The 27,617-nt window shown below is 38.8% G+C and overlaps 3 protein-coding genes across 6 annotated transcripts; all 3 read right to left on the bottom strand.

The window, feature by feature from the left end:
• Nucleotides 1–498: 498 nt before the first annotated feature.
• Nucleotides 499–6,466, bottom strand: odad1 (outer dynein arm docking complex subunit 1). 4 transcript variants are annotated; one of them, XM_026167666.1, is made up of 15 exons: nucleotides 6,384–6,466; nucleotides 5,833–5,901; nucleotides 5,649–5,745; nucleotides 5,376–5,565; nucleotides 5,170–5,295; nucleotides 4,970–5,083; nucleotides 4,764–4,831; nucleotides 4,489–4,676; nucleotides 3,081–3,215; nucleotides 2,838–2,920; nucleotides 2,388–2,556; nucleotides 1,996–2,159; nucleotides 1,828–1,913; nucleotides 761–860; nucleotides 499–644 (listed from the first exon to the last, which is right to left on the bottom strand). In XM_026167666.1, exons 2-15 carry the CDS (start codon nucleotides 5,897–5,899, stop codon nucleotides 534–536), a joined length of 1,698 nt encoding a protein of 565 aa, XP_026023451.1. In that variant the 5' UTR covers nucleotides 5,900–5,901; nucleotides 6,384–6,466; the 3' UTR covers nucleotides 499–533. The 4 variants fall into 4 exon arrangements, with proteins under 4 accessions (XP_026023451.1, XP_026023448.1, XP_026023449.1 ...); XM_026167663.1 differs by having other exon boundaries at nucleotides 5,833–5,926; nucleotides 6,384–6,464; XM_026167664.1 differs by having other exon boundaries at nucleotides 5,649–5,742; nucleotides 5,833–5,926; nucleotides 6,384–6,463.
• Nucleotides 6,467–9,444: 2,978 nt separating this feature from the next.
• On the bottom strand, nucleotides 9,445–13,295 carry LOC113021930 (taste receptor type 1 member 3-like). The gene is given in 8 exon segments (XM_026166810.1): nucleotides 9,445–9,858; nucleotides 9,861–10,046; nucleotides 10,491–10,623; nucleotides 10,708–10,775; nucleotides 10,778–10,914; nucleotides 12,229–12,496; nucleotides 12,689–12,981; nucleotides 13,093–13,295. Coding segments are annotated over 8 exon segments (1,479 nt in total). The 3' UTR covers nucleotides 9,445–9,667.
• A 9,855-nt stretch (nucleotides 13,296–23,150) lies between these two features.
• On the bottom strand, nucleotides 23,151–27,488 carry LOC113021683 (taste receptor type 1 member 3-like). The gene is made up of 8 exons (XM_026166382.1): nucleotides 27,286–27,488; nucleotides 26,879–27,179; nucleotides 26,245–26,601; nucleotides 25,730–26,146; nucleotides 25,437–25,640; nucleotides 25,210–25,330; nucleotides 24,184–24,554; nucleotides 23,151–23,787 (listed from the first exon to the last, which is right to left on the bottom strand). The coding sequence occupies exons 1-8, from the start codon at nucleotides 27,486–27,488 to the stop codon at nucleotides 23,185–23,187; spliced, it is 2,577 nt and encodes an 858-aa protein (XP_026022167.1). The 3' UTR covers nucleotides 23,151–23,184.
• Between the last annotated feature and the right edge of the window lie 129 nt (nucleotides 27,489–27,617).

Genomic DNA, 27,617 nt, shown 5'->3' on the forward strand with positions numbered 1-27,617 from the left:
TCATTTGTAAAATAAACAAAATAATATCTGAAAATAAACATTGTTATTCTGTTCAAAAGAATGTATTTAAAATCCCAAAGTACATAGAGCCTTAAAAGGTCCTAAAAAATCACCTTTTTTATTCTCAGCATGTCAATTAGAATTACAAAAGGTTCTGCTGCCCCCAACCTTTTTGTCTGAGCATGGCAGCAAGTATCATGTAATAAAGCGCTGCCAGGGAGGGAGGGCTGTGCTGGAACTGGATTGTATAGTCAAAGCCAGATGGCAAGTAACACATCAAAAGGACAGCTGGTTACTAGAGACTTTATAGCTCCTAAGCTAATTAGTCCCGCCTAAGCAAATCAGAGCTACGTACAATACAGCAGACCATGCCAATGATTCATCATAAAAGATGACAAACATACAACATAATTAGGCTTTGAAATGTTACATGTGGTAGCTGGTTCCATCAGCTATCATGGCCTTCGCTGATCTGTACAGTAAATGACAATGATCCTGTTTTTAAAATGTGCATCTTTACTGGACTGGTGGGGTCAGTGTTTCAGATTACTGCCTCTTCCGGTGGGTGTGATCTGACTCTGAACTGCAGACTGATCTTTGATGGTCTTGTTGCTGTCTGTCGTGCAGAACTCTTTCTCCAGAACCTGGAAATCAAAAAATCCCCCCCCAAAAAACCCCCAGATGAGCTTCAAAAACTGACCAGTGCATATATCCCAAATTATCATGTTGGGGTACATCTGGGACTTATTACTGCACTCACTCCCTTCATTATCCTTTGGCGAAGTTCCCCTTGTGAGAGTGGCCGTTCTTCTTCATCAGTAACAGGAGACTCTTCTGCATTATACGCCACGCTAATGGATCTAAGTTAGATGCACACATTCATCAACCCAATGCGTTGCATTTATTTATTTGCAAATACACAGTTCTGACCCAAGGACTACAGCAAAAGTAAAAGGAAAGATTTACAAGACAGCAGAGAGACCTGCTTTGATGTATGGTTTGGAGATGGTTGCACTGATAAAAAGATAGGAGGCGCAAGAGCCGAAGATGTCAAGGTCTTCAATGGGAGTGACCAGGATGGACATGAAGAAATAGGGAAAATAGGGACTGTCCCTTATTAGGGACAATAAGGGACAGCTCAGGGTGAGCGGTTTGGAGACAGAGTTAAAGAGGCATGGCTTGGATCAGGGGTCTCAAACTCCAGTCCTTGAGTTCCGGTGTCCTGAAACTTTTCCATGTGTCCCTGTTGCAACACACCTGAATAAAATTACTAGGTCATTAGCAAGATCATAGAATTTGACTGCATGCTGAAGTGGCAATCCCTAACCCTACTGAAGTAAATTTAAGTAAATGTAAATGTTTGGAAAAATATATACTTCTAAAAGTACTTTTATTGCACCATGTTCATTCATTCATGAGCTGCTGTAACATGAATCAAATGGCTGAATTGCCACCTCAGTGTGCAGTCAAGTGCTATAGTCTTGCTAATGACCTACTAATTATATTCAGGTGTGTTGCAACAGGGTAACATAGAAAAGTTTCAGGACACCAGCCAGTTTGAGACCCCTGGCTTAGGTGGTTTGAACATGTGCAGAGGAGGGATAGTGAATATACTGGAAAAAGGGTACTAAACATGGATCTGCCAGGGAGGAGGAAGACCACAGAGAGGATTTGTGGATGTTGAGATGGGTTGGTGTGCCCAAGGAGGATGCTAGGGATAGAGTGAGAAGGAAGCAGTTGATCTGCTTCTCCTAAATGGAGAAGCTGAAAGAGAGGAGGAGGAAGGAGAAATACACAGTTTTCAAAATGAACAGATAAACAGCTGACCTGTTGACTGCAGGTTGGATGCTAATATTCTGCTGAAGTAGTTTTGGATTCTGACCCAAAGGGAAGCCTGCTGGGTCTTCTAGATCCTGTAAGAGTTTTAAATGCAGAATCTTTGTATCACAGGAAAGAAAACAATATATACATATGTTAAAAGGCCAGCCTGATTACTTTAGTACTGAGGAAAGCCTGCACAGTGAGCAGTTCGTTGGTCTTCTGCTCCACTAAGCTGAGGTAGGACATTATGTTGTTCTCAGTGATCCCACTGGAGGAGCCCAGCATATCTTCTATCGCTGAGCGGTCGCACTCTACTTTAGTGAAGATGTTGTTTACACCTGCGATAAGGAAGAGAAACCATGAACTGTTTAATTTGTTTTTTTTAATAAATATCCAGGTGACAGCAGTAGCATGTTTTAGCTTTTTGTTTTTGCTTGTGATTGCTTGAGAGCTTTGATAATTTTCATGATTATTGGGACCTTCACTGCAAAAAAAGCCTTAAGGATGTATGGAGTTATGAGAAATTACTAGTTGTAATGATAACAAAATATGCAAAATAAATCAACCTGTTTTAGTCTTGTCCAGGATCTCGCTTATGATGCTGGCTCGGTTCTCGTTGGCCTTTCTTTGAGATAAAACTCCCTCTAGTTGCTCATCAATATCTTGCAACAAAGATTGATGCTGTCGTTCCTGCTGTAAACCTTTAACCCGAAACTGCTCCATGTCTTGTTTGATCTGCCGAGAGGCAAATTCCAGCACAAACAGACATATATACAGTGCACGTTAAAAACATAAATGAACAAACCTCCCCACCCAGCACACCCTGACACTTCCTAAACTTAATCATTAGCTTTGATCTAATTTCCTAATATTTCTTCGTCTTTCAGAGTTTTTTGTTGTTGTTGTTATTTTTGGCTTATTTGTAAATTGTATAACAAAAGTGTGTGCACACTGCATAACTGCACTGGGAAACAATATGTCATTTTTGTGATTTAAAGGGGGAAAAACACACTTACCTTGCTAATTTCTTCCTTCAGTGCCTCAGCCTCATTGGTTTGCTCATTAACAAAATTGAAAAGTGCAAAGTTCCGGTCTTCAACTGAAGAGCAAAACAGCAACACAGCAGTGAGACACCAAGTCCAATTATCCCTGTTTTCCAAGTGGGATCTTACATACATTGAATTTTACTGTATGTAGACAATGTAAGCTAAAGTAAAAACAAAAAACACAGAGATAAAAAGCTGGTTTGTTAGACTTACCCTGAATGTACCTGGTGACCAGCTGGTCCAGGTTCTCCTCCCCTGTAGCAATCCGAATCCTTTCAAACGCCTCCTCTAGAGCATCCAGTGACTCTTCTCCAGAGTCCATCCTGGACTGCTCTTTTGGCTCCAAAGCTATGAAACACAAAGCCCATCCCCCACCTTGTCAGTCTGGACCAAACTTGTTCCAAATGTCCCCAAGAAATTTACACACAGTCTTCTTTTCCTTTTGAACAGTTAAGTCACTAACCAGAAATGCAACAGCGATCCTTTTGAGATCTATATTAAAGCAGCCAGGGACACGCTGGCAAGACTGACTGTGCCTTCCCATTTTTACTGGTTTCTAAGCCAACAGCAAACTTGTTTTACTGAATTTTCTGCTTTGTTGCTGCACTTTTAAATATGTTATTCTATATTAACATTTAACAATTTGTTAATAGTTTTGCTGCAGGAAAAATTTAATTTTGGGGACCAAAAGAAACACTGAAAAGGATTTGGCAATTTACAGGTCATAGCCATGGAGATGGAGAAGACCACATAAACATACACCATTTGGACAAAAGCAATAGGCCACACTGATTCATCTTTGAATTTAGGTGTTCTATATAAAATATACCTGTGGAAATTACTGTATAAAAGTCATTAATCCCCAGTAATGCTCAGGAAGCTTCAACCCTTCTCTTAACATCAGCACAAAAACTGTGCACCGGGAGTTTCATGGCATGGGTTTCCATTGCTAAGCAGCTCCTATAGATGTAATGTGTAGGTGTCCCAGTACTTAAGACTGTATAGTGTACTTTATCATTTGAAACATTCTTAATATTCATATTTAAGTACCATCTGTAATGTTGCTAGAGCACAGTTTCCAACTTAATAATAAAAAAAAGGCAGCTTAAATGTATATCTCAGTTGGCTTCTCATGGTTTTTTTTTTTGGTGTGTTTATGGTTCAAGCCAATTCCTGTGTTGTTTTGTAATTTCTGGTCACTTCTGGTTACATTCCTGTGAGTTTATTTCCCCTCTACTCTTCTGTTTCCCAGATTACTTCAGTACAAACTACCATAAAGCTTTCTTGTATCCTTTGTGAGAATGACACTGTGTTACGCTTACATTTTAGCTACATGTAGACTGGGTTACATACAGCACTGTACTGTACATTACTAATCTTTGTCTGAAAACTTGTTAAGCATAAGTGTAAAGTGGTCTAGTTCTATTATTATCATCAACTCTGTCACAACATACATAACATGTATTATTGATAGTTCTTTAACTTACAATAATAAGAACCTTGAGGCAACTGCTATTGTGGTTTGGCAATATATAAATAAAACTGAATTTCATTGAGTAACTTGATTAATATCATTAATATAAACAGACATAGCAGCTACAACACACTGGTTGCCTCTTACATTGTCCAGGTCCCATTTCATGCTCGTCGTCCTGCCTGCCTGCATCACTGCACTTGACGATCATGAACGTTTTCAGGGTGGACTCATGCGCAATAACCCTCTCCAGCTCCTTCAACTCAGTGCTGTACTGGTCACGGTCCTTCAGTGCCTTCTCTTTTATCATTGTTGCCTTGGAGTGAGCCTCCACCCTAAGGTGCAGATAACAATTAGTGCTTGAACTGAATAACATGCGGACATTTTTTTGCCCTTAATAGAAACTGAATCTCAAATCTCACCTTGTGTCATAAGCAGCAGAGGACTGGTTGATTACTTCTCCAATTTTCTTGCGTACTTCCTGCAGTTCCTATAACACAAATGTTCATGTGGAGACATGTTTTCAGTTTGCACCTGCTATTTAAATGTAATGAAACCCAAGTAAATAAATGCCAAATAACAAAAATATTTGCCTCCAGATCATATTAAATGTGATGTGACCTCTGACCTTGCTTAGCCTGTTGTGTAGTTGCTGAAAACGAACACGCTCAATATAAAGAGTATGCAGCTCCTCTCTCACTTGGCTGTTTTTGGTCAACTGCTCATTTAAGCGAGTCAAGGCCTTGACAAAGAACACATGAATTTCATGATATTTAACATTTAGTTCATTTTTCTGGGTATTTGGCTGTAGCGTGCTTCGTGACTCACTCTGTTCAGTTTGTATTCCATAGTGCGTATGGACTTTTGGATTCGCTGTTCTGGGGAACTTTGAGCGTTACTATTACTAACAGCTCCATTTCTCAACTCTGCTAGCTTCGACTCCATGCTGGAGATCTAAAAACAGCACATAAAAATCGTGGTAAGCATGAAACAATACGAGGAAGTATCAAATAATATGAAAGCTCATAATTAACCTCCTTCTTCAGCTCTTGCTGGCATTTTTTGCCTTTCTGCAGCTCCTCTTCCAGCATTTCTCTCTGCTCAAGCAGGACCTGAATAGTCTGGATGTCCTTGTTTTCCTGCTGTTGACGGGCCAAGCTGTTACAGGCACCGAGGTTTCGTTGCAGTTCCTCCTGCTCCTTCTGCAGCACCTCTATCTCCTGCCTTTATCCACATGACACAAGAGACTGAAGAGAAAAAAATACACAGACTCCTAACTATGTTGTATAGGTGTAGCTTTTACTCACTGTTGTTTGCGGATCTGTTTCCGGGTCTGCATGTTGTAGGCCTGCAGATCTCCTTCCATGATCCTGAACTGTCTCTGCAATTTGGCGATCTCTTCTACTTAAGAACAATATCATGTGCACATGATGTTACAGCTGTTTCAATCGAAATAAGAACAGTTAATAATACCAACACAGAAAACCTTACCTGCTCCATCAACATCAACCTCACTGTTATCTGAGCGTGCGCTTGCGGCTGATCTTCCTCGAGGCATGGCTACAATGAACATGAACATCCCTGACTAATTATTTGAGGAAAAAGCATTACATTTATTATTATATTACATCTTCTCCCCTTGCTGTTTAGTTTCATATTCTGCTTTTAAACTTAGATGCTGAATATTTGTTCAAATAAGTCAAAACTTTAAGCAGCTTTAGCCTAAATCTTAGAGACATATCAGTCATTTTTCCCCCAATTATTTATTTACTGTTTTTTATATCATGTGGTTTGTGCACTTTGAATGACACAGTTACAGTGCGTTTACAATAAACAATAAATATATCTTCATAACTCTTGCTGTAGTTTTCTGTAACTAAGTTAAGCTAAGTTAACAGGTTACCAAAAACACCTGCGTGTTTCATGCCAGCTGTTGTGTAATATATATAATATGTTGAGTTTAGAAATTGTTAGTTTGCCCCCGAATGCTACGCGAGAAGACGAGTGTTATGTTATTAATGACAAATACCATCTTATCTTACCTGTTGTAACGATGAGGGCCACCGAGCCCTTCACCACCTTCCGTAACAGAGGCCTGAGTTGTTAGCAACCGTTGCTAGGTGTTTTGGGACAAACAGTCCCTGGGCTTAGTCTTTCAGACAGCAGGCTCTCACCAATGAGTTTATCATTTATTAAAAAATTAAACACACGATTAAACAATTCTTTCATTCTTATTCAATAGTGGTTGTGGGTTTTATGAAATCTACAAATTTAGAGAAATGTATTCATATATATATTATATATATATATATATATATATATATATATATATATATATATATATATATATAAATATATAAAAGAAACACTCTTGAAAGCAGCTGTGATTAAATTATTTAAACAATATATAATTGTGGATTTTCTTCACACACACACACACACACACACACACACACACACACACACACACACACACACACACACACACACACAAGTATATACGTTTTTAAAATTATTAACATACTTTGTATTTGTGTATTATGGTGCTTACTCTGTCCCCCAGCCAAGAACTTCCCTATAACAACTATTGCTCTGATCACCAAGTACACAGAAAAACTCCTAGAATTTGCATTTTGCATATATTTACCCCTCTGATTTCCGTAGTATATTTAGTAATATACAATACTTAAGTTTTATGATCTTGTACTGCATTTTCAGTTCTATTCTTGACCCCAACATAAGTATTATTTAAAAGTTGAATATTGTAGTTCACACTCTAGTCATTAATCTGACAGCTTGCCGGTTCTGGTACAAACAAGAAAAACGCAATACAAAAAAGCAAGGTATAACTCCATGTTTACCAGTTTAAAAAATTAAACTCATAAAAACAATAATAAGATTCCACTAATGCCGCGTGTATTACTCTGAGGCATAACCTTATAACACAAGTCACAACACAAGTCATACCTTAAATTAACAAAACATTACACAGAACATTGTTTCATTGCATTTTTATTCACTTAATGCTGTGACTCTCAAAAGGATAAGTGAAACAACAATCCTGAAAGATAATTCTTTTTTTAAAAAAACGTTTTAAATCAAGTATGAATATATTTTTGTAACAACTAGTAAAATATTACATGCTACTACTGTATCTATGCACACTGTACTCTTGTGTTATATGATGTATTTGTTACATTGAGAAAAAATGCTTATATGCTTATTAGGGCTGCCACGATTTGTCGACTAGTCACGATTACGTCGACTATCAAAATCGTCGACGACTGATTTAATAGTCGACGTGTCGTTTGAAGCTTTGTAAGATCGCAAAAGACGCAGGAATAATAGCAGGATTTAAGAGTGTAATAACGGACTGAAACAGAAGATGGCAGCACAGCATGTACAAGGATGCCAGCTGCCGTTAAACCCCGAAGAAGAAGAAGCAGCTGTGTCCCAGAATTCATAGCGCGGCCCAGCTTAGTTTCCAACAATGGCGGTAGCTAGTTAGTTTTAATATTACTCTTATTATTCTTTCTGGGTCACAAAATAAACGTTTAACATATTTTCAGGCGAGAATGTAGCTGTGTAAACCTCAAATATCTGCTCAGTTTATCAGGACACCACATATTTTCAAAAGTGCTCCGACGTTTTCGGAGACGTCTGTTACCCACTAGCTCGATAGCTAGCCGGGGGCTAGGTCACTAGCGCCGTGAGAACACCGGACTCCCGGCAAATTGTTTTCAAACCCACCGCCGTCTTTCGCGACTCAGGTTAAATATATATGAGTCACTTAGATAAATTAAAAATGTTATTGTTTGGCTTTTTTTTTTAGTATTTTATTTGTTCCTGAGTAAATCGGTTTGGCTGAGATTAAAGTTATAGTTTTTACACAGCTGAATAAACGACAGCTGATTATCAGAAGTGTGAGATGCTGGAGAATATACTCCGGTGTCCTGTTATATTTTAGATAGCAAGGAGTTTATTAAACTTTACCGAAACAATCTGCAAATTTCATTAAAATTGAATAAACTATCATCTTGTCTTTATTTTTAGTTAGCACCTTAAAAGCTTAAAGCTGTAAGCTAATGATAGTTATATAAGAGCAGATGCTGCTGGTGCAATAAGCTGTAGTTTTACGTCCAGTGGATGATGATCTGATTAGTCGACTAATCGCATAAATAATCGGTGACTAGTCGACTATCAAAATAATCGTTTGTGGCAGCCCTAATGCTTATACTTATCCCAATCTAATCTAGTGGATTTTATAGTCTACTGAACTACGGTATATATTACACAGTTGTTCCTATTCTTGTAGGAAGTAAAAAAAAAAGTACGTTTTTCAAAATGAATGATTCTTTGATTTTCTTATTAACCAGTTTAATTGTTTATTGTCTTTCCTGTGCTTTTGGCTGTGGCTCCTCTTCTGTTTGAGTTGGTGGGACATCCTCTAAGAAGGTACAGAAGTACACCAGGCAAGACCCCAGGTGCAGGCTGTGTAAAGATGCCCCAGAGACAATCCAGCACATAACAGCAGGGTGCAAGATGCTAGCAGGCAAGGCATACATGGAACGCCATAACCAAGTGGCCGGCATAGTGTACAGGAACATCTGTGCCGAGTATAACCTGGAAGTCCTGAGGTCAAAATGGGAGATGCCCCCAAGGGTGGTGGAGAATGACCGAGCTAAGATCCTGTGGGACTTCCAGATACAGACGGACAAAATGGTGGTGGCTAACCAACCGGATATAGTGGTGGTAGACAAACAGAAGAAGACGGCCGTAGTGATCGATGTAGCGGTTCCGAATGACAGCAATATCAGGAAGAAGGAACACGAGAAGCTGGAGAAATACCAAGGGCTCAGAGAAGAGCTCGAGAGGATGTGGAGGGTGAAGGTGACGGTGGTCCCCGTGGTAATCGGAGCACTAGGTGCGGTGACTCCCAAGCTAGGCGAGTGGCTCCAGCAGATCCCGGGAACAACATCGGAGATCTCTGTCCAGAAGAGCGCAGTCCTGGGAACAGCTAAGATACTGCGCAGGACCCTCAAGCTCCCAGGCCTCTGGTAGAGGACCCGAGCTTGAAGGATAAACCGCCCGCAGGGGCGTGCTGGGTGTTTTTATATATATATATATATATGACAATTTACATACACAATCTGTCTAAAAAATACATGTCGGTCTGTAATTCCTGTAAGTATGGATAACAAGTTCAATCAAAATACAAGTTTATTTTAATCACATTAAATACAGAACAGCTGAGAGAAGAATATAATTTAAACACTGCATACTTTCTATCTGCACACTGCCATTGTGTGGCAGTGTTTCACCAGTCTTAACTCACCTGTAGTGAGATGGACAGGATAACGGAGAGGGGGACAGTTTGGAAAATGGAAGTGCAGGGCAGCTGAAGACGACACACCACATCCCCTGGCTCCCCCAGGAAGAGCAGCAGACTCAGGCATGCTCCCATTGTGCCGAGCACAGCCACACAACTCAAGGTTCCCCCAGAAGCCTTTAACAGGGAGTTCCTCGATGCATCAGAAACATGACACCCACTGCACCCTGACATACCAGCAGCAGCATCCCCACCAGCATCATTATCACAGCATCCTGGCTGTTCCAGGTGAAAAACTTAAAGATGGAGTCAGTGCAGTTCGTGCTGTGATTGTGGGACCACTGGTGGTTGGGACACTTAGTGCACTCGATGTCATCTATGAGTGAGAAAGCACAAAAGTTTAGGTTGGTTAAAAACAAAAGAAAAAATTAAAAATGAAAACATTTAAAAATCAGTTTAACTGATGGCTGTGATTTACTGATTTACTGAATCTTAAACATCCTCAAACTTCAATTTTGGGTTTTTAAAGGGTTATTTTGTCAGAATATTTCTTCCCTGCATGCAGTGACTGTTGGAAGTCACATTTCTGCCCAAGAAAGGTTCACGCTGTACAACTATGAAACATTCTCTAATATTTTAATTAATTAAAACGGGCTGGAGCATGCTAATCAGTGAATTTTAAAAGTGCTGGCAGGTAGAGGAATGCCCACGAGATTGACTTGTTCTCATGTTATGTTAAGCTTACCTGCTGGATTATTCTCTATTTCTTGACAAAGATGCAAATAAGCAAGGTCACATATTGGAGACAATGGTGGAAAACCACATTACCCTTATTTGGTGCCTGCCAAACAGTCAATACAGTCAAAACAGCAGGAATGGACACCTTTGACTCTGTGGTCCTGGCCTTTGCCACACATTGCTGAACAGGCAGACTCAGGAACTTGTAACATTTGCTGTAAAAAATCTTAGAAGTCAAATACACTGGACATTAAAGCTTTTATACAATATAAGTTGATGTACATAGTTTCAAAAGTTACCTTATTAGTGCGCCATCGAAGGAGAGACTTATTGAGGAACAATTTTTGTTCAGTATATTCTCTCACAAGTCCACTTGAGATGAGTTTGTCCAAACCCACTGAATCACATTGTATCCTATGTTTGGGTTGCTGTCTTTGTCAAAGTCTAGATCTGTGCCATTTATGTCAACAGAAGTGTTCTTTAAAACCTGCAACAGCTGCAAAATTCTTTAACGTTATTATTGACACCGTTGTTTGGAAATTGTGTCCAATCATCTACAGTTAGGTCATTAATTTGTTGTAGTGTTGCCCGTGTACACAAACCACTGACGACCAATCAGTCGATCAATATATGATCGATGTGTAAACTTTCAGGTTTAATTCCAGGAGAGAAAAAACTGCCTTTAGAAAAAAATGTATTAACTGCTTATGAATTAAAGACATTAATTATTCATGTTCCCCCACATTTAGAGGCTCAAAATTAATTAGAAATTTGTCTAACCAGCAGTTTCATGGCTGTATTTGTCATGATCTGTGTGCGCAGATGGTGTATTTGAAGAGAGGACCCAAAAGCAGACAAAACTAATCTTAAGAAAAGGCAAGCCAACTATTTAAGGCTGCATGAAATACAAAAAAGGCCAAAAGAAGAATAAGACTTTACTAACAAAAAACTAAACTGGCCAAAACTAAATGCTAAACTGGCGTTCCAACGAGGGACAAATGGGAACAGACACAATATATACACATGAAGGCGATTAAGAAAAGTGGAGACATATGGGAACACAAAAGCAACAAATCAGGCATAATGAGACAGGGGAAGCGAAACTGAACACAATGCACATGACACGAGGGACTGTGAAAATAAAATAGAAAGACAAGGACACCCAGCCCTGACAAAGACGGAGATAAACAAACATGGAAACAAACGACAGACTGGGGGAGACAAAGGATGAAACACAGGAAGAAGAACATGGAGACAGAGCACAGGGACGAGAGAGAGAGGGCAAGAGATATGACAGAGAGGAGGGAACGCCAAGGAACAAAACACAGAGACCAGACCAAAGGAGCGGGAACATAAACTGATAACCCTAGATTAACTTAAAACTAACCTAGAGATTTCTAAACAATATAGAAGGAAAATTACCAGGGATTACCAAACGATACCATTTCTAGTCCTCTGAATTAAACAAGAAAACCCAACATAATAAAATCTAGAAACTAGGTTCGCTTCTCAAATTCAAAATTAATTTAACGAGATTCAAAAGTGCAAAGCACAGAACACTGGGTCACGATCCCAGTACCATAAAAAGATAAATCCTGTTCCCTTCTTAAGCCATAAGAAATGAAGCATAATATTTGATATTCATTCTGTGTTAAATTTGAATTTTATAGTGTTTCACTGTAATTTTCATGAAAGGAAATACAGAGGGGCTTAGAACAAGGGGTAAAGAAGTGGTTATTGGATTTTCATCCAAGTATAATTATGATAGTTTAATATAAGTATGAAATTTAAAATTGTTAGTTTAATTACTTGTTAATTACTTGAACACTGGAATCAGACTCTGATAGGCCACACAGACAGATGTGTTTTCTGCCAATTTTTTTACTGTCATTTTAGTGAACATCTGCACACCTCGTTGCCCGTACTCCTCGTCACTGCCCACAATTGCCACCCAGTTCCAGCCAAACTCCTCTATTTTCTTTATCATGACATCCACTTGCCATTTATCACTTGGCACAGTACGAAAGAATGACGGGTAGAGAAGTTTATCACTGAACTTGTCACTGGTGGCCCCATAGCTAATCTGGTGTGAAAATTAAAAACAGAAAATCAGAGATACTTACCTCTAATTTATGTTTATCAGGGTTAAAAAAGGTTAAATTGACTGCTGAACAAAACCAAATCCAAAAGAACAAGTTAATTTTTCTGTGATATAACCTGGCACCAATACATGGAGTTTTTAAAGATTTATTTTTACATTTGAAATATTTATTGCATAATGAGTCAAATCTTTTCCAAGTTTTCCAATGACTGACACCATTTCTGAGCCAAGAGGACCAATCACTGCAACTATACTGGTCTCATGGTCAGTGTAATTACACTGCACAGGTAGTTCTTGGTCGGATTTTTCAGTGAGGAAGGACAGAGTGGGCTTTATAATAATTGAAGATTGTCTGCATGTGTCATAGATTTCATAACCTAACTTGATGCCAGTGAGGAGAGTCTGATTTCTGTTGATTTCATCCACTGCATATTTCATGGCTATAGCAAGTCCCAGTGTGCGTAAATTTAAACTGTTCAGCCACAAGCAGAAAACAGTAGAAGTCGTTGTAAATCAGGGTTAGCATACACAGTTATTCTGATTCTCATATTATTAAGAAATGGTTGTTCATAACCATCCTTACCTTTTACAGCTTATCTGGTTGGTCTCTGTTATGTCACTGAGATTACTGGTGACATCATTAATGGGAAAGAGCCCTCCAAGCATAATGTCCCCAGACAAACTGAAGAGGTTGGGAGAAATGTCGCTGACCCATTCAGGCAAACTCTCACTGCAGCTCAGTGTAAAGAAACAGCACAAAACCAGCAGAGTGAAACATGAAGCCATATCGCCAGTAAGCCACAGCAATAACAGGAGTATAATTATATACCAGTGCATAATGATAGGTTGTTTTATGCAAATTCACCTGTAAGTTGTCATGCCCTCCCTCTTCTGGCCACCCAAACCTGACACTTCAGTAAGAGCATATCATAAAGAAAACAAATAAACAAAAATACATGTGTAGTATAAAGTTTTTAAAATCACATTAAACAAATTTTGACTACTGTTTGTGAGGATTTATTGACACAGTCTCATTTAATGTTCTTGATGGTTTTCTGAGAAAAAACATTCTCTTTGCACCTTGTGTGTATGTTTGGGTCTATGCTGTGTTGGTGGTGTTCATATTTCCGGAGTATTTTCATAGAATTTGTTTGTGGTTTGAAATTTGTTTTCCTTTGGTGTAACTATCAATGATTCAATTCAATTCAAAAAGTTAGCGGCCATCCAGGTCTTTATGTCCTTAAGACATTCCTGCAGTTTAACTAATTGGTGTGTGTTACCTGGCTTCATGGATAGATAGAGCTGGGTGTCATCTACATAGCAGTGAAAATTTATGCTATGTCTTCTAATGATACTGCCTAAGGGAAGCATGTATAATGTAAACAGAATTGGTCCTAGCAGTGAACCCTGTGGAACTCCATAATTAACCTCAGTGTGCGAAGAGGACTCTCCATTTACATGTACAAATTGGAGTCTATTAGATAAATATGATACAAACCACTGCAGTGCAGTACCTGTAATACCTACAGCATGTTCTAATCGCTCTAATAGGATATTATGGTCGACAGCATTGAACGCTGCACTGAGGTCTAGCAGGACAAACACAGAGATGAGTCCACTGTCAGAGGCCATAAGAAGATCATTTGTAACCTTCACTAAAGCTCTTTCTGTGCTGTGATGAGCTCTGAAACCTGACTGAAACTCTTCAAATAAACCATCCCTCTGCAGATGATCTAGCTAAGACTGCTGGGTCTAGAGATGCTTTTTGAGTAAAGGTTTAACTACAGCCAGCTTGAAGGCCTGTGGTACATAGCCGATTATTAGAGATAGGTTGATCATATTTAAGATCGAAGAATTAATTAATGGCAGGACTTCTTTGAGCAGTTTTGTAGGAATGGGGTCTAAAAGACGCGTTGATGGTTTAGAGGAAGTAATTATTGAAGTTAACTCAGAAAGATCAATTGGAGAAAAAGAGTCTAACTTAACATCAATGGTACTAAAAGTAGCTGTAGATAATATTACATCTGTGGGATGATTATTGGTAATTTTTTCTCTAATGATAAGAATTTTATTTGTGAAGAAGTTCATGAAGTCATTACTAGTTAACGTTAAAGGGATGGTTGGCTCAAAAGAGCTCTGACTTTTTGTCAGCCTGGCTACAGTGCTGAAGAGAAACCTGGGGTTGTTCTTATTTACTTCAATCAGTGACGAATAGTAAGATGTTCTGGCTTTGCGGAGGGCTTTCTTATAAAGCAGCAAACTATTTCTCCAGGCTAAATGATGATCCTCTAAATTTGTGACACGCCATTTTCTCTCCAGCTTACGAGTCATCTGCTTTAGGGTACGTGTTTGAGAATTATACCACGGAGTCCGGTACTTCTGATTTGAGACCTTAGTTTTCACTGGAGCTACAGTATCCAGAGTCGTACGTAGTGAGGAGGTAAAATTATTAACAAGATAATCGACCTCTGTTGGGGTAGCGTTCAGATAGCTGCTCTGCTCTATGTTGGTACAGGGCATTGAAGATGATAACAGTTGGTGGATTATATTCTTAAACTTAGTTACAGCGCTTTCAGAAAGACATCTACTTTGATAAAGTCTACTCTCCACTGCTGTGTAAGTCAAGTCAAGTCAAGTCAAGTCAACTTTATTTGTCAATTCTGCCACATGTACAGGACATACAGAGAATAGAAATTGCGTTACTCTCAAACCCTAGTGATTAGAAAAATGCAATAAAATAATTAAAAAGTAAAAATTTAAATAAATACAATACAATTTTACGTATAACAAAAAAAAGCTATGCAATATACAATATACAATATTCAAGTAAGAAGGCTTAGTGGTGCAAAATAGACAAATAGTGCAAATGGGGATTTAGTAGTGTACGGTAAGAGATAGTGTAACAACAAAGTCTTATGAGGTCCAATGCTTAAGCAGTCCAATGCTCCACAAAGTGACTAGAGCAGGCCAGTGAGTGCGTCAGAGAGTGAGTGTGTGTGTGTGTGTGACAGAGTTCAGTGAGACCGTGGTGGAGAAGAGGGGAGAGGGGGGCAGAATCGGGAGGGAGTTTAGCTTCCTGACAGCCTGATGGATGAAGCTGTCCTTCAGTCTGCTGGTCCTGGCCTGGAGACTCCGCAGTCTCCTCCCTGACGGCAGCAGCTTGAAGAAGCTTTGCATTGGGTGCGTGGGATCAGCCGCTATGCAAAGGGCTTTTTTAGTGAGACGGGTGCTGTAAATGTCCTGGAGGGAGGGGAGAGAGACACCAATGATCCTCTCTGCAGCTCTCACTATGCGTTGGAGGGTTCTATGGCAGGACGCATTGCAGGCTCCAAACCACACAGTGATGCAGCTCGACAGGATGCTCTCGATGGTGCCTCTGTAGAAAGTGTACATGATGGGGGCTGGAGCTCCTGCTCTTCTTAGTTTGCGTAAGCAATTATTGTAAAAGTAAATGTTATCAGGAAATGATCAGACAGGAGAGGGTTTTCAGGAAACACTGTTAAATGTTCAGTTTCTATGCCATATGTTAAAACAAGGTCTATAGTGTGATTAAAGTGGTGGGTGGGTTCTTTTACATTTTGAGAGAAACCAATTGAGTCTAATAACAGATTAAATGCCATGTTGAGGCTGTCATTTTTAGCATCTACATGGATGTTAAAATCACCCACAATAATTATTTTATCTGAGCTCAGAACTAAATCAGATAAAAAGTCTGAGAAATCAGACAGAAACTCTGTGTAAGGCCCAGGTGGACGATAGATGATAACAAGTAAGACTGGTTTCTGAGTTTTACAGCTGGTGTGGACAATGTTAAGCATCAGGCTTTCAAATGAATTAAAAGTCTGTCTTGGTCTTCCGTTAATTAATAGGCTGGTGTGAAAAATTGCTGCCACACCGCCCCCTCGGCCTGTGCTTCGAGGTTTCTGGTAGTTAGAATGACTCGGGGGTGTTGATTCATTTAAACTAACATAATCATCCTGCTGCAACCAGGTTTCTGTAAGGCAGAGTAAATCGATTTGTTGATCAATTATTAAGTCATGTACTAACAGAGACTTGGAGGAGAGAGACCTAATATTTAATAATCCACATTTCACTATTTTACTCTTTGGTTCAGATGTGGATACTGTATTGTTCTTTCTTTGTAATTGTTTATGTTTAAGTTGTTTGTTGCTGGTTTTTAGTTTGTTTTTTGTCTTTTTGGAAGCTGACACAGTCTCTATGGAGATGGGTTTTTGGGGGGGTAGCAGAAGGAGAGAAGCTGCAGAGAGGCGTGTAAGACTGCAACTCTGCTTCCTGGTCCCAACTCTGGATAGTCATATTTTGGGGGGTTTAATAAATTTGTCCATATTTTTAGAAATGAGAGCTTCTCCATCCAAAGTGGGATGGATGCCGTCTCTCCTAACAAGACCAGGTTTCCTCCAGAAGGTTTGCCAATTATCTATGAAGCCCACATCGTTTCTGGGACACCACTCAGACAGCCAGCAATTTAAGATAACATGCGGCTAAACATGTCACTCCTGGTCTGATTGGGCAGGGGACCAGAGAAAAAAATGATGAGTGTAGTGATTCCTGGTTTGGTCACTGAGTTTTGAGTTGCTTTGGACTCCTGTTAAGAGTTTTCTATTCTCTCTGTTGTTCTAGTATTTTTGATTATTCTTTGGTTAAGTTTTTTATTCCTGTTTAGATTTCATAATCATTCTGATACCCTAGGGTTCTTGTGGTATTTGAGTTCGAGTAGTATTTATGAAGTTTAGGATTCATGTTTTGATTTGTTCATTAATCTAAAAGTCAGGTTGATTTCTCGCTCTCTTTTATTCAGATTAGTTACATTTATTTATATAGCACAAAATCACAAGATAATACTATCCAGAGTAAGAATATGGTTAGTCAGGCGAAGTACAATAACCTTGGTTTTATCTGAATTTTATCAAGATCTTAATGTTTAACTAATTGATGTGAGTCATCTGGCTTCATGGATAGATAAAGCTGGGTATCATTTGCATAGCAATGAAAATGTTTGCAATGCCTTCTAATAATACTGCCTAAGGGAAGCATCTATAATCTAAATAGAACTGGTCCTAGCATGGAACCCTGTAGAACTCCACAATCAATCTTAATGTGTGAAGAAGACTCTCCATTTACATAAACAAATTGGAGAGAGTTAGATAGATATCATTCAAACCAGTGAAACACAGTACCTTTAACCATGGCATGTTCTAATCTCTGTAAAAAAAAATATAGCTTAAATACAGCTATATAATACAGCTTAAAGGCCTGTGGTACGTAACCCATTACCATAGATAGATTCATTTCATTTAGGATTGAAGCATTAATTAATGTTAGGACTTCTTTGAGGAGTCTGATAGGAATGGCGTTTTAAAGACACGTTGATGGTTTGGAGGAAGTGATTGGTAAAGTGGACTCAGAAGTACAACATGGATACAAACGAATAGTCAGCTCAACAGACCTCTGACTGTTTGTTAGCCTAGCTACAGTGCTGGGGTTGAGAAATCTGGGGTTGTTCTTTTACTTCAAGGTTTTTGTTGTTGAGCTTTAGTATTGTTGTATTATGGAAGCTCTCGTCGTCACGGAGGTCTGGATTCCTGTTTAGTTTTCATGATATTTTCTCTGTCTTAAGCGTTACTTCGAGTCTTTGAATTCCTGTTCAGTATTTATGAAGTTTTAATGCCTTTGAAAAAGACTTATTGTTCTCGTGTTTGGTTTAGATTCTTTGGTCTGTATTCAGCTTCAGGTTAGCTTTTGAGCTTGTTTTTTGCAAAGGTGTATTTTCCTCAGTGTTTCACTGCCAATTCTTTCAGCAGTCACTTCTTTCACCCTTATCTCTGTCTTTACATTTAAGACTTGTTATACCCATGTTTTGTTTTTTGTCTTTGGGATCTTTTGTTTTATTTTTGACAATTGGTTGCTTTTTGGTTGAGTTTTGCTTCCATTCAGTTTCCTCTATTTCTGCACTTGTGTCCCATTCAACCAGCTGTCCTTTATCCCTAATCAGCCTTCTGTGTGTACATACTTCAGTCATCCTTGTGTCTATTGTTTGTCTGCATCATGAGTCCTCTGAGCTCCTTTGCATGTGTTTCCTGATTACGCTTTGCTTTTGGATGATAGTTTTGTTGTTTTATGTTTAGTTTAGGTCTTCAATCAGCCACAATAATGGGTCACTTTTTGTTTAGTATTCTGCCTGCAGTATTCCACATTTGATTCCTCCCCTGTAAAATCCACACACTAACCATGCTGAACCTGTACAGTAAATTGCTGTGTCTGTTTGCTGAGATGATATGAAACCAAAACCTTGTTATCTGTTAACCCATTAGAAGTATCAACAGCCTGACAATGATCATATTGATAACAATATTAATGGTAATCATTTTAATGCACACTTTAAAGCACTGGTACAATGCTTTGAATAAAACATACATTAATGAATTTTACAAACACACAGTCAAACATACAGTCATCCATTTGCTCATACGTAACTCATATTACATTATATGTAAACTATAACCTGAAATATTGGGTGAAATATTAACAAATAGCTAATCTTTAAAAATTAGCTTTCAGCAGCTGTTTAAAACAAAACACAGATTCAGTCAACCTGAGAGACTGAAGAAGATTTCCTGAGTTTCAGTGCAACAACCTAAAAAGAGTGGTCCCTTTTGAATTTAACCTCCTAAGACCCGAACTCTTCCAAGGCATGCATTTTTAATTTCTCTTTGATATTTGGGCTGATTGGGACCTGATGAATGTAAAAACAAAGAATTACCAGATTTCTTTTTTTAACCTAATTTTTGTTTCTAAGAAGAATGAGAGCCACATATGAGGATATTCATTTAAAATGTTGATAGAACAGTAGCAGTATAATGTCCTCGTAAGTGGATATCAGGCCCTTGTAGAGCAAAATTTAGTATTTTGGTCTAAATAACCCAAAATGTGGTGTCCACATATTTGGACGCCAGGACCTAGGAGGTTAAAGTAAGAATGTGGAACAGTTAAAAGACCCCCATTAAATGACTGGAGAAGCGGATTCAGGTGTGATATGTAAACAAGGGCTTGGCCATGTATAGGTTTAAAGTAATTGATGAATTAACACAATCTTTAAATGAATTTCGCTAGTTTTTGTGCATTCTGGTTCAGCTGAAGATAAGTTACAGAAGACTGAGAGATATGTGTGAAAAGCGAGTTACAATAATTGAGATGAGACAAAGTTCTACATTTATAGAATTTTTAGGACATTACATCTAAAAATTCTTTGTCTCAAAGAAAATTTGAGTCAAAAGGAAATTACTAAAAATAATGAAGCATTCGCTGAGGTAAGAGACTTTTGAGGTTTGTTAGACTTACCTGAAAAGTACAGCTGTGAATTGTCAGCAATGCAAGGAGATGACTTTAAAGCTGTTTAGTAGATAACTCAGCAGATAACATATATATGGGAAACGTATATACATTATATACATTTGTATTAAGATCTATGTTTATCCATTTTAACTTTTATGTTTTGTATTCACCTCACTGATGGTTTTGAATGTTTATTTGCATGTAATGTTGCTCATGCACAAAAGCAAATTTAGATATTTCCTCCCAAGATATTTGCATAAAACTACAGCAGGCATGCAAGTAAGCTCTTTTTAAATATTAATTTAAACACATTTTAGATCAGCTTTTTTGTTCATATTTGCATATTTTGGATTCATATTTTCAAACAATATGAATATTTTCATGTTCATATAAATATGAAAATCTTTTTGGGGAAATCTTTAGTAACAGGAGTTTGAAAAACATGTAGCCATTTAAAAAAAATCTATATGTATCGCTTAAATATCTTATAACTACTTACAACTACTGTATGAAAGGGTTGAAAAGAGAAAATTGATATTTGGTGTGCCTGATTAAATGCATTAAAAACACAGACATATTTCCAGTTGTTAAGCTGATATCTATACCAATAAAAACTTTCTGGCCACCCGATATGCCTCCTTTAATTTCCATGTAAAGCCAGTGTGAATTCAAATGAAACTAAAATGAGGTGATAGGGTGATTACTGTTCTGCTTACTGTTTATTTGAATTATTAAAATCATGACAAGCAGTAAGGCGTTGAGTTAAAAATGAAAAAGCAGCAACAACAACAAAAATAAATTTGTTGAATTGATACATTCTTTAATTCTTTCTTTTAACTTAACTGGCTGCAGGTTCTTAAATGTTCTTAAATGTTAAGCTGGAGTGTCGGAGTCATATTACTTCAAGGACTCATACAGCCCAATTTGATCTCAAGTGGGTCAGATCATTAAAGCCATTTCATAATGAACTGTCAGTCTTCCTGTCTCTCCACTCTCTGCTCTCTCTTTCTCTTCTCGGTTTGTGTGCATGAGGGCGTGTGAGTGCATAATTCTGATTCTGCTTCAGCATTTCAAAGGCGGAGTCTCATTCTGGTTCCTGCTTGTTTCCCCTGCCTGTGGCACCTGGAAGCAGTCAATTACCCCCCCCCCCCCCCCCCCCCCCACACACACACACACACACACACAATTCATGCTACAATTATTGGTAAATTTGTGTGCTAAGTACATTTAGTCAAAAATAGCCTTCAGGTTTTATTGTACAAAGCATGTCAAAAACTTTGGACTCCTGTTTTAATGTATTTAGAATCCATATACAATTCAAGTACAGTAGTGTACAATACATTCTAGTACTAAAAGAGTTATACAGCAGTAATTTGCAATACAATATTTATAATAATGGATTGCATTTATATGGCGCTCTTCGGGACCCTCAAAGCGCTTTACAATGCCACTATTCATTCACTCTCACACACTGGTGGAGGCAGCTACAGGTGTAGCCACAGCTGCCCTGGGGCAGACTGACAGAAGCGAGGCTGCCATCGGCCCCTCTGGTCATCGACACAACGACCGAGACTGTCCGAGCCGGGGCTCGAACCGGCAACCTTCTGATTACAAGACAAACACCCAACTCTTAAGCCACGATCTCCCAGATTTACCAGATAAAAGGTCAAACCCAAAATTAGTCAGTGACACAATAATAAAATTGAAATAATTTAATGTTTATTATTCTGAAGCAAAACTGTCTGCATGACGTGATCACTGAGAGTGAGATTATTCTAAAGCAAAATGCCATTAAATCTCTAATAGTAGGTTTCTAAACTACAACCAATAATGTTAGAGTAAAAATTTCACACTACATTGTTTAATTACAGCATTACTTTAATTCAGTAAATACTTTTGTCACCAACATCAACACAAACAAAATATGAACCTGAAAAATAATAATTTCTTAGACGAATAATCTATTATAGATTGCATGTTACTAAATAAAAATAACTTCTTCTTCTTCTTTTTGGCATTTTTATTTGATAGGGACAGTAAAGATTGACAGGAAAGTTGAGGGAGAGAGGGGAAGACATGCAGCAAAGGGGAGGTTGAATTCAAACCTGGGCCGGCAGCCACTCGGCATATGGTTGCCTTCTCATCCCACTGAGCTAAACTGGCACCTGCAATCAGTGTTGGGAAGGTTACTTTTAAAATGTATTCCATTACAGAATACAGAATACATGCCCTAAAATGTATTCTGTAACGTATTCCGTTACGTTACTCAATGACAGTAACGTATTCTGAATACTTTGGATTACTTAATATATTATCATGCTTTTTACAACAACGTGAATGTACTATTGCTGTGTGATTTATTACTATTACTGAAGGTCCGCGACTCCGAACTGTAGTAAAGGGACCTCTGACTAATACGGCGGCTCGTAGCCGAAAAATAGCTTTACTTTGTTGTGTGGGTCAACTCTGCTTGCCAGAGACAGAGAGGCGTTGAAAGGCTGCTCCAACGGAACTTATTGTTTCAGAGGAAAACACGAACACGGTGTACAGTCGAGTCTTAATAGCTTACTTACAACTGGGCTCGTCAGGCACTCTTCTTGGCTGCAGTGGTTATTATTATATTTACATGCTTCCAGCTCCCGTTTTTCCTCGATGACAACTCCTACCTTTCCACTCCCCTTTTTCTCCCTCCTCGCTCACAGACCCATAACGTGTATGGCAGTCCATTCTCCCTGCAACACGGACTACACTGCCCATGATGCTACATTCTTTAGAGCTATGCTTGTAGCATTCTGCCTGTTAGCTTAGCACAACAACAACAACGAAAAGGCGCTCTCTCACCCAGGAAACACACAGTCGCAGAGAGAGAGAGCGTCGCCCTGTAACCATGGCAACTGTAATGCTGCCGCCTGGAACAACAGAACGTAGCTGTCAAACAAAACCCAAACAGTCCTGACCCGCGACAAAATGAAACAGGAAAGTACCGCAGTGTAATCCATTTATTTCAACAAAGTAACTGTATTCTGAATACCACCTTTTTAAACGGTAACTGTAACGGAATACAGTTACTCATATTTTGTATTCTAAATACGTAACGGTGGTACATGTATTCCGTTACTCCCCAACACTGCCTGCAATATATTCATTCTACACTATTTGGTGTATAATTTACATAATTGTGGCGTGATTGAGAAACAATGATTATTATATCATTATTATATCTAATCTAGTGTATTTTGTAGAGTACAGTCTCATGGTATACATTACACAACTATTGCTGTCCTTTTTTCACATTCTTTCATTTACTTTATGAACAGTTTGTTTATTGTCCTTCCTGTGCTTTTGGCTGTGGCTCCTCTTCTGTTTGAGTTGGTGGGACGCCCTCTAAGAAGGTACAGAAGTACTTTGGTGTGTTTAAGTCAGGTTTCCTTAACAGCAAGTAGCATTTTGGAAAGTAGTAGGCTGCCAGCAGTCCAAAGTTGCTTGCTAGGCTGAAATAAACATGGACAATTGACCTGTTCTTGTTATTATCTCTGTTGTTGTCTACGTAGATAGGAATAAAGATCACCCAAATGACACAGTAGATCAGGGTGGAAAAGGTGATGTCCCTGGCTAGATTATACTGATGAAGAGGCTTCACTGCCATGAAGGTGCACATGAACGATGCAAGGGCCATTGCATAATTGAAACCTTGCATTAAGGCAAATACAATCAAAGGTGAAACAGGACACGAGAGGAATGATTCTACAAAGTCTATTGTCATATTTGCCACATATCCAGACAACGAAGGTCCTTCTTGAACAAACCAGCCACAGAGACCAGCCTGCACAGCGCAGCAGATCAGCACAAACAGCCAGCTCACAGGGCCTCTTAACAAATGCAGATGAGAGGCAGCCATCTCTGGGAACTCTGTCACATAGAGTATCTGTTTGAAAAGAAAGGTTGGGTTCTAAGCATGCGTAAGATCTTATGGAAAGGCCTAAAATAATGTAATAAAGTTAGACATATTTAACCAACAAATGAGATTCTTATAGATCAATAGTTCATTCATGTCAGCTGTTTGCTTCAAAGTTGAATACTGCTGCAATTAAGGTACAAAATTAAAAGTACAATAGAAACTGTCTCTAATTACACACGATGTCTCTAATTGGATGTGCCATAAGCAATAATCAAAATATTTTTTAAAACAAACTTAAAAAAGGCGGGAAAGCTGAGAGAAGAATTAAAGCACTGCATGCTTTCTATCTTCTTTTTCTGTAACTGATTCTGAAGTTTCTGCACAATGCCATCGTGGGGCAGTGTTTCACCATTCTTAACTCACCTGTAGTGAGATGGACAGGATAACGGAGAGGGTGACAGTTTGGAAAATGGAAGTGAAGGGCAGCTGAAGACGGCAGACCACATCCCCTGGCTCCCCCAGGAAGAGCAGCAGACTAAGATTGGCTCCCATCAGGCCGAGCACAGCCACAAAACTCAAGGGTCCCCCCGAGGCCGTTACCAGGGGGGTTCCTCGGTGCATCAGGAACACGATACCCACTGACCCCTGACATACCAAAAGCACGGTACCAACCAGCATCATTATCACAGCATCCTGACTGCCCCAGGTAAAAAACTTAAAGATGGGGTCAGTGCAGTTCGTGCTGCGATGCTGGGACCACTGGCGGTAAGGACAGTTAGTACACTGGGTGTCGTCTATGACCGAGAAAGCACAAAAAATTTGGTTCCATTAAAAACGAAAAATCAACCAACCAAACAAACAACATACACACACCATTTAGGGATCCTGTCACACATCAGTGACATGTTATGGATTATGCTGATTTGCAGATAAAGACAAGAAAATGATACAACTTTCTCATTTGTGTTTTTAATCTAGTATTACAGGTCATTGATTTAGCTAAATACTGCAAAGAAGATGCATTAATTGCCTGAATACAGTGAGTCTTGAAGGTCTCCTTTCAGCACAAAAAAGGTTCAAATATAATGTCTGCACATCTACTGAATACTATTTTAACTCTGTGATTATCACAGATTAAAACTAGTTGCCGCATTTTAATTGTGAATTTTTACAGGTGCAACAGGTAGATTTTGTATTTATTAGGACAGTGAAAGGCTCTTTATGTTTACCTGTTTTTATTCTATTTTAAATGAATCTGTTGACATTTATATGCTTAGATATGAGCAAGAATCTTGAATTTTGAAATGAAAATGAATTTAATCCATTCTGGAATAAGGCTGTCACATAGCAACATATTAAAGAAGCGTACCGTTGTGGATTCTAGATGCACTGAATATCTTGACAAGGAAGCAAATAAGCAACATCAGATATCTGAGACTACCACATTACCCTTATTTGCCTGGTAGGTGCCTGCCAAACAGTCAATACAGTCAAAACAGCAGGAGTAGACGCCTTTGACTCTGTGGACCTGGCCTTTGCCACACATTGCTGAACAGGTGGAGTCGGGAACCTGCAAAGTTTGTGGTAAAAAAGAAAATCCAAGATCTCAAACTGGATCGTGACCTGTTAAAGTTTTTACATAAGTTGTACATATTTTTCTGAGTTACAAAAATTACCTGATTAGTGTCCCACTGAAAGAGGGACTTATTGAAGAACAGCTTTTGTTCAGTAAATTCTCCCACATTTCTAAAGTCCACTTGAGATGAGTTTGTCCAGATCCACTGAATCACACCATATCCTATGTTCGGGTCACCATATTGGTCAAACTCTATATGTGTGCCATTTATGTTAACAGAAGTGTTCCTTAAAGCCTCAGACAGCTGTAAAAAATGTAATTTAACTCATTTTGTTATTGTTGATAAGCTTGATTTTAAATACAACGGTCTATAAATTAGAAAAAATAAATCACCTTCCAGGGATAGATTTTTCTTCCAGATCCCCACTTACAGGCAGTTGAATTGCATTCTAGCAGGTTATGCAGTGCCTGTGCTACACTGTAAACAGCAGCATACACACTGAAACTTAATGTCTGCACTGCAGGTGCTTCCACTATGCTAATGTTGTCTAGTGACAAATTCCAGCATTGTGGGCAGCGATAGTTTGGATTCTCAGGATTTGTGGTTGGAGTGGATGTCTTTGCCCGCTCTTCACTGAGTTTCTTGAAGAGCTCCATTGCATAATTGGTGAACAGGCTGAGGGTGTCTGTTTTGTCAACAAATCCAATGATTGTGCCAACTGTTTCAATGTTGGGCAGGGAAGTCACTCGAGCATCGATGGCCCAGCTTGTGGTGCCGATCCATACAGCTGTTAAATTACTCCTGATAACCTGGAAAAAATTAAACGATTGACTGGTATTGAACAAACTCCATGCACTAATAGAAATTAATACAGTTCTTAGCTGCTTTAATTCTCTGTTTCACCAACCTCTCTAAAAAAGATTTCACTTTGCTCTGGAAGAGAAAACACCACTACCACTCCAACATTGGTTATTTGGATATTGTTTATGATGGTTTTGATTGTTGGTTCGGGGTCAGTGTACACTGGAATCAGGCCCTGATAGGCCACACAGACAGATGTTTTTTCTACCAATTTGGTGAACATCTGCACACCTCGTCGCCCATATGCCTCATCACTGCCCACAATTGCCACCCAGTTCCAGCCAAATTCCTGTATTAGCTGTATCATGACATCCACTTGCCATTTGTCACTGGCCACCGTACGAAAGAATGACGGGTAGAGAAGTTTATCACTGAACCTGTCACTGGTGGCCCCATAGCTAATCTGGTGTGAAAATTAAAAACAGAAAATCAGAGATAACTCTAATCACTATTGACATGTAAGACCTAATATATCATTTTCAAGGTAAAAACAAAACAAAAAAACAATTATCTAAAGATCAGGCAATAAAAGAACAAGTTAATTTTTCTGTGATATAACCTGGCACAAATCCTTTGATCGACTTGTAAGAGTTACTTTTACATTTGAAACATTTATTGTCAGATCTTTGCATTAATAGAAACTATATGCTGCAAATCTTAAGATGTATGTGTATTCAAACCTGTGGCATCAAAAAGAATCCCAGGAGTTTTCCAATGACTGACACCATTTCTGAGCCAAGAGGACCAATCACTGCAACTGTACTGGTCTCATAGTCGGTGTAATTACACTGCACAGGTAGTTCTTGGTCGGATTTTTCATTGAGGAAAGACAGAGTAGGGTTTATAATAATTAAAGATTTTGTGCAAGTGTCATAGATTTCATAACCTAACTTGATGCCAGGGAGGAGAGTCTGATTTCCGTTGATTTCATCCACTGTGTATTTCATGGCTATAGCAAGTCCCAGTCCAAACTTATTTACACTGTTTACCCACAAGCAGAAAACAGTAAATATTGTGGTAAGTCAGGGTTAGCATACACGATTAGAGTCTCATGTTATTATTAAGGGTTGTTCACAACCATCCTTACCTTTCACATCTTATCTGGTTGGGCTCTGTTATGTCACTGAGGCTGCTGGTGACATCGTTAATGGGAAAGAGCCCTCCGAGCATAATGTCCCCAGACAAACTGAAGAGGCTGGTAGAAATGTTGTTGACCCATTCAGGCAAACTCTCACTGCAGCTCAGTGTAAAGAAACAGCACAAAACCAGCAGAGCGAAACATGAAGCCATGACACTGATAAGCAAGCGAATGAAGCCACAGCAATGACAGCAGCGTATTTTTATGTCAGTGCATCATGTAGGTGGTTTTATGCAAATTCACCTGTGTTCTCACACAGACATATTTAAAACCTCTATGGT

The sequence above is a fragment of the Astatotilapia calliptera genome, chromosome 5, assembly GCF_900246225.1.
Source record: "Astatotilapia calliptera chromosome 5, fAstCal1.2, whole genome shotgun sequence".
NCBI lineage: Eukaryota > Metazoa > Chordata > Actinopteri > Cichliformes > Cichlidae > Astatotilapia > Astatotilapia calliptera.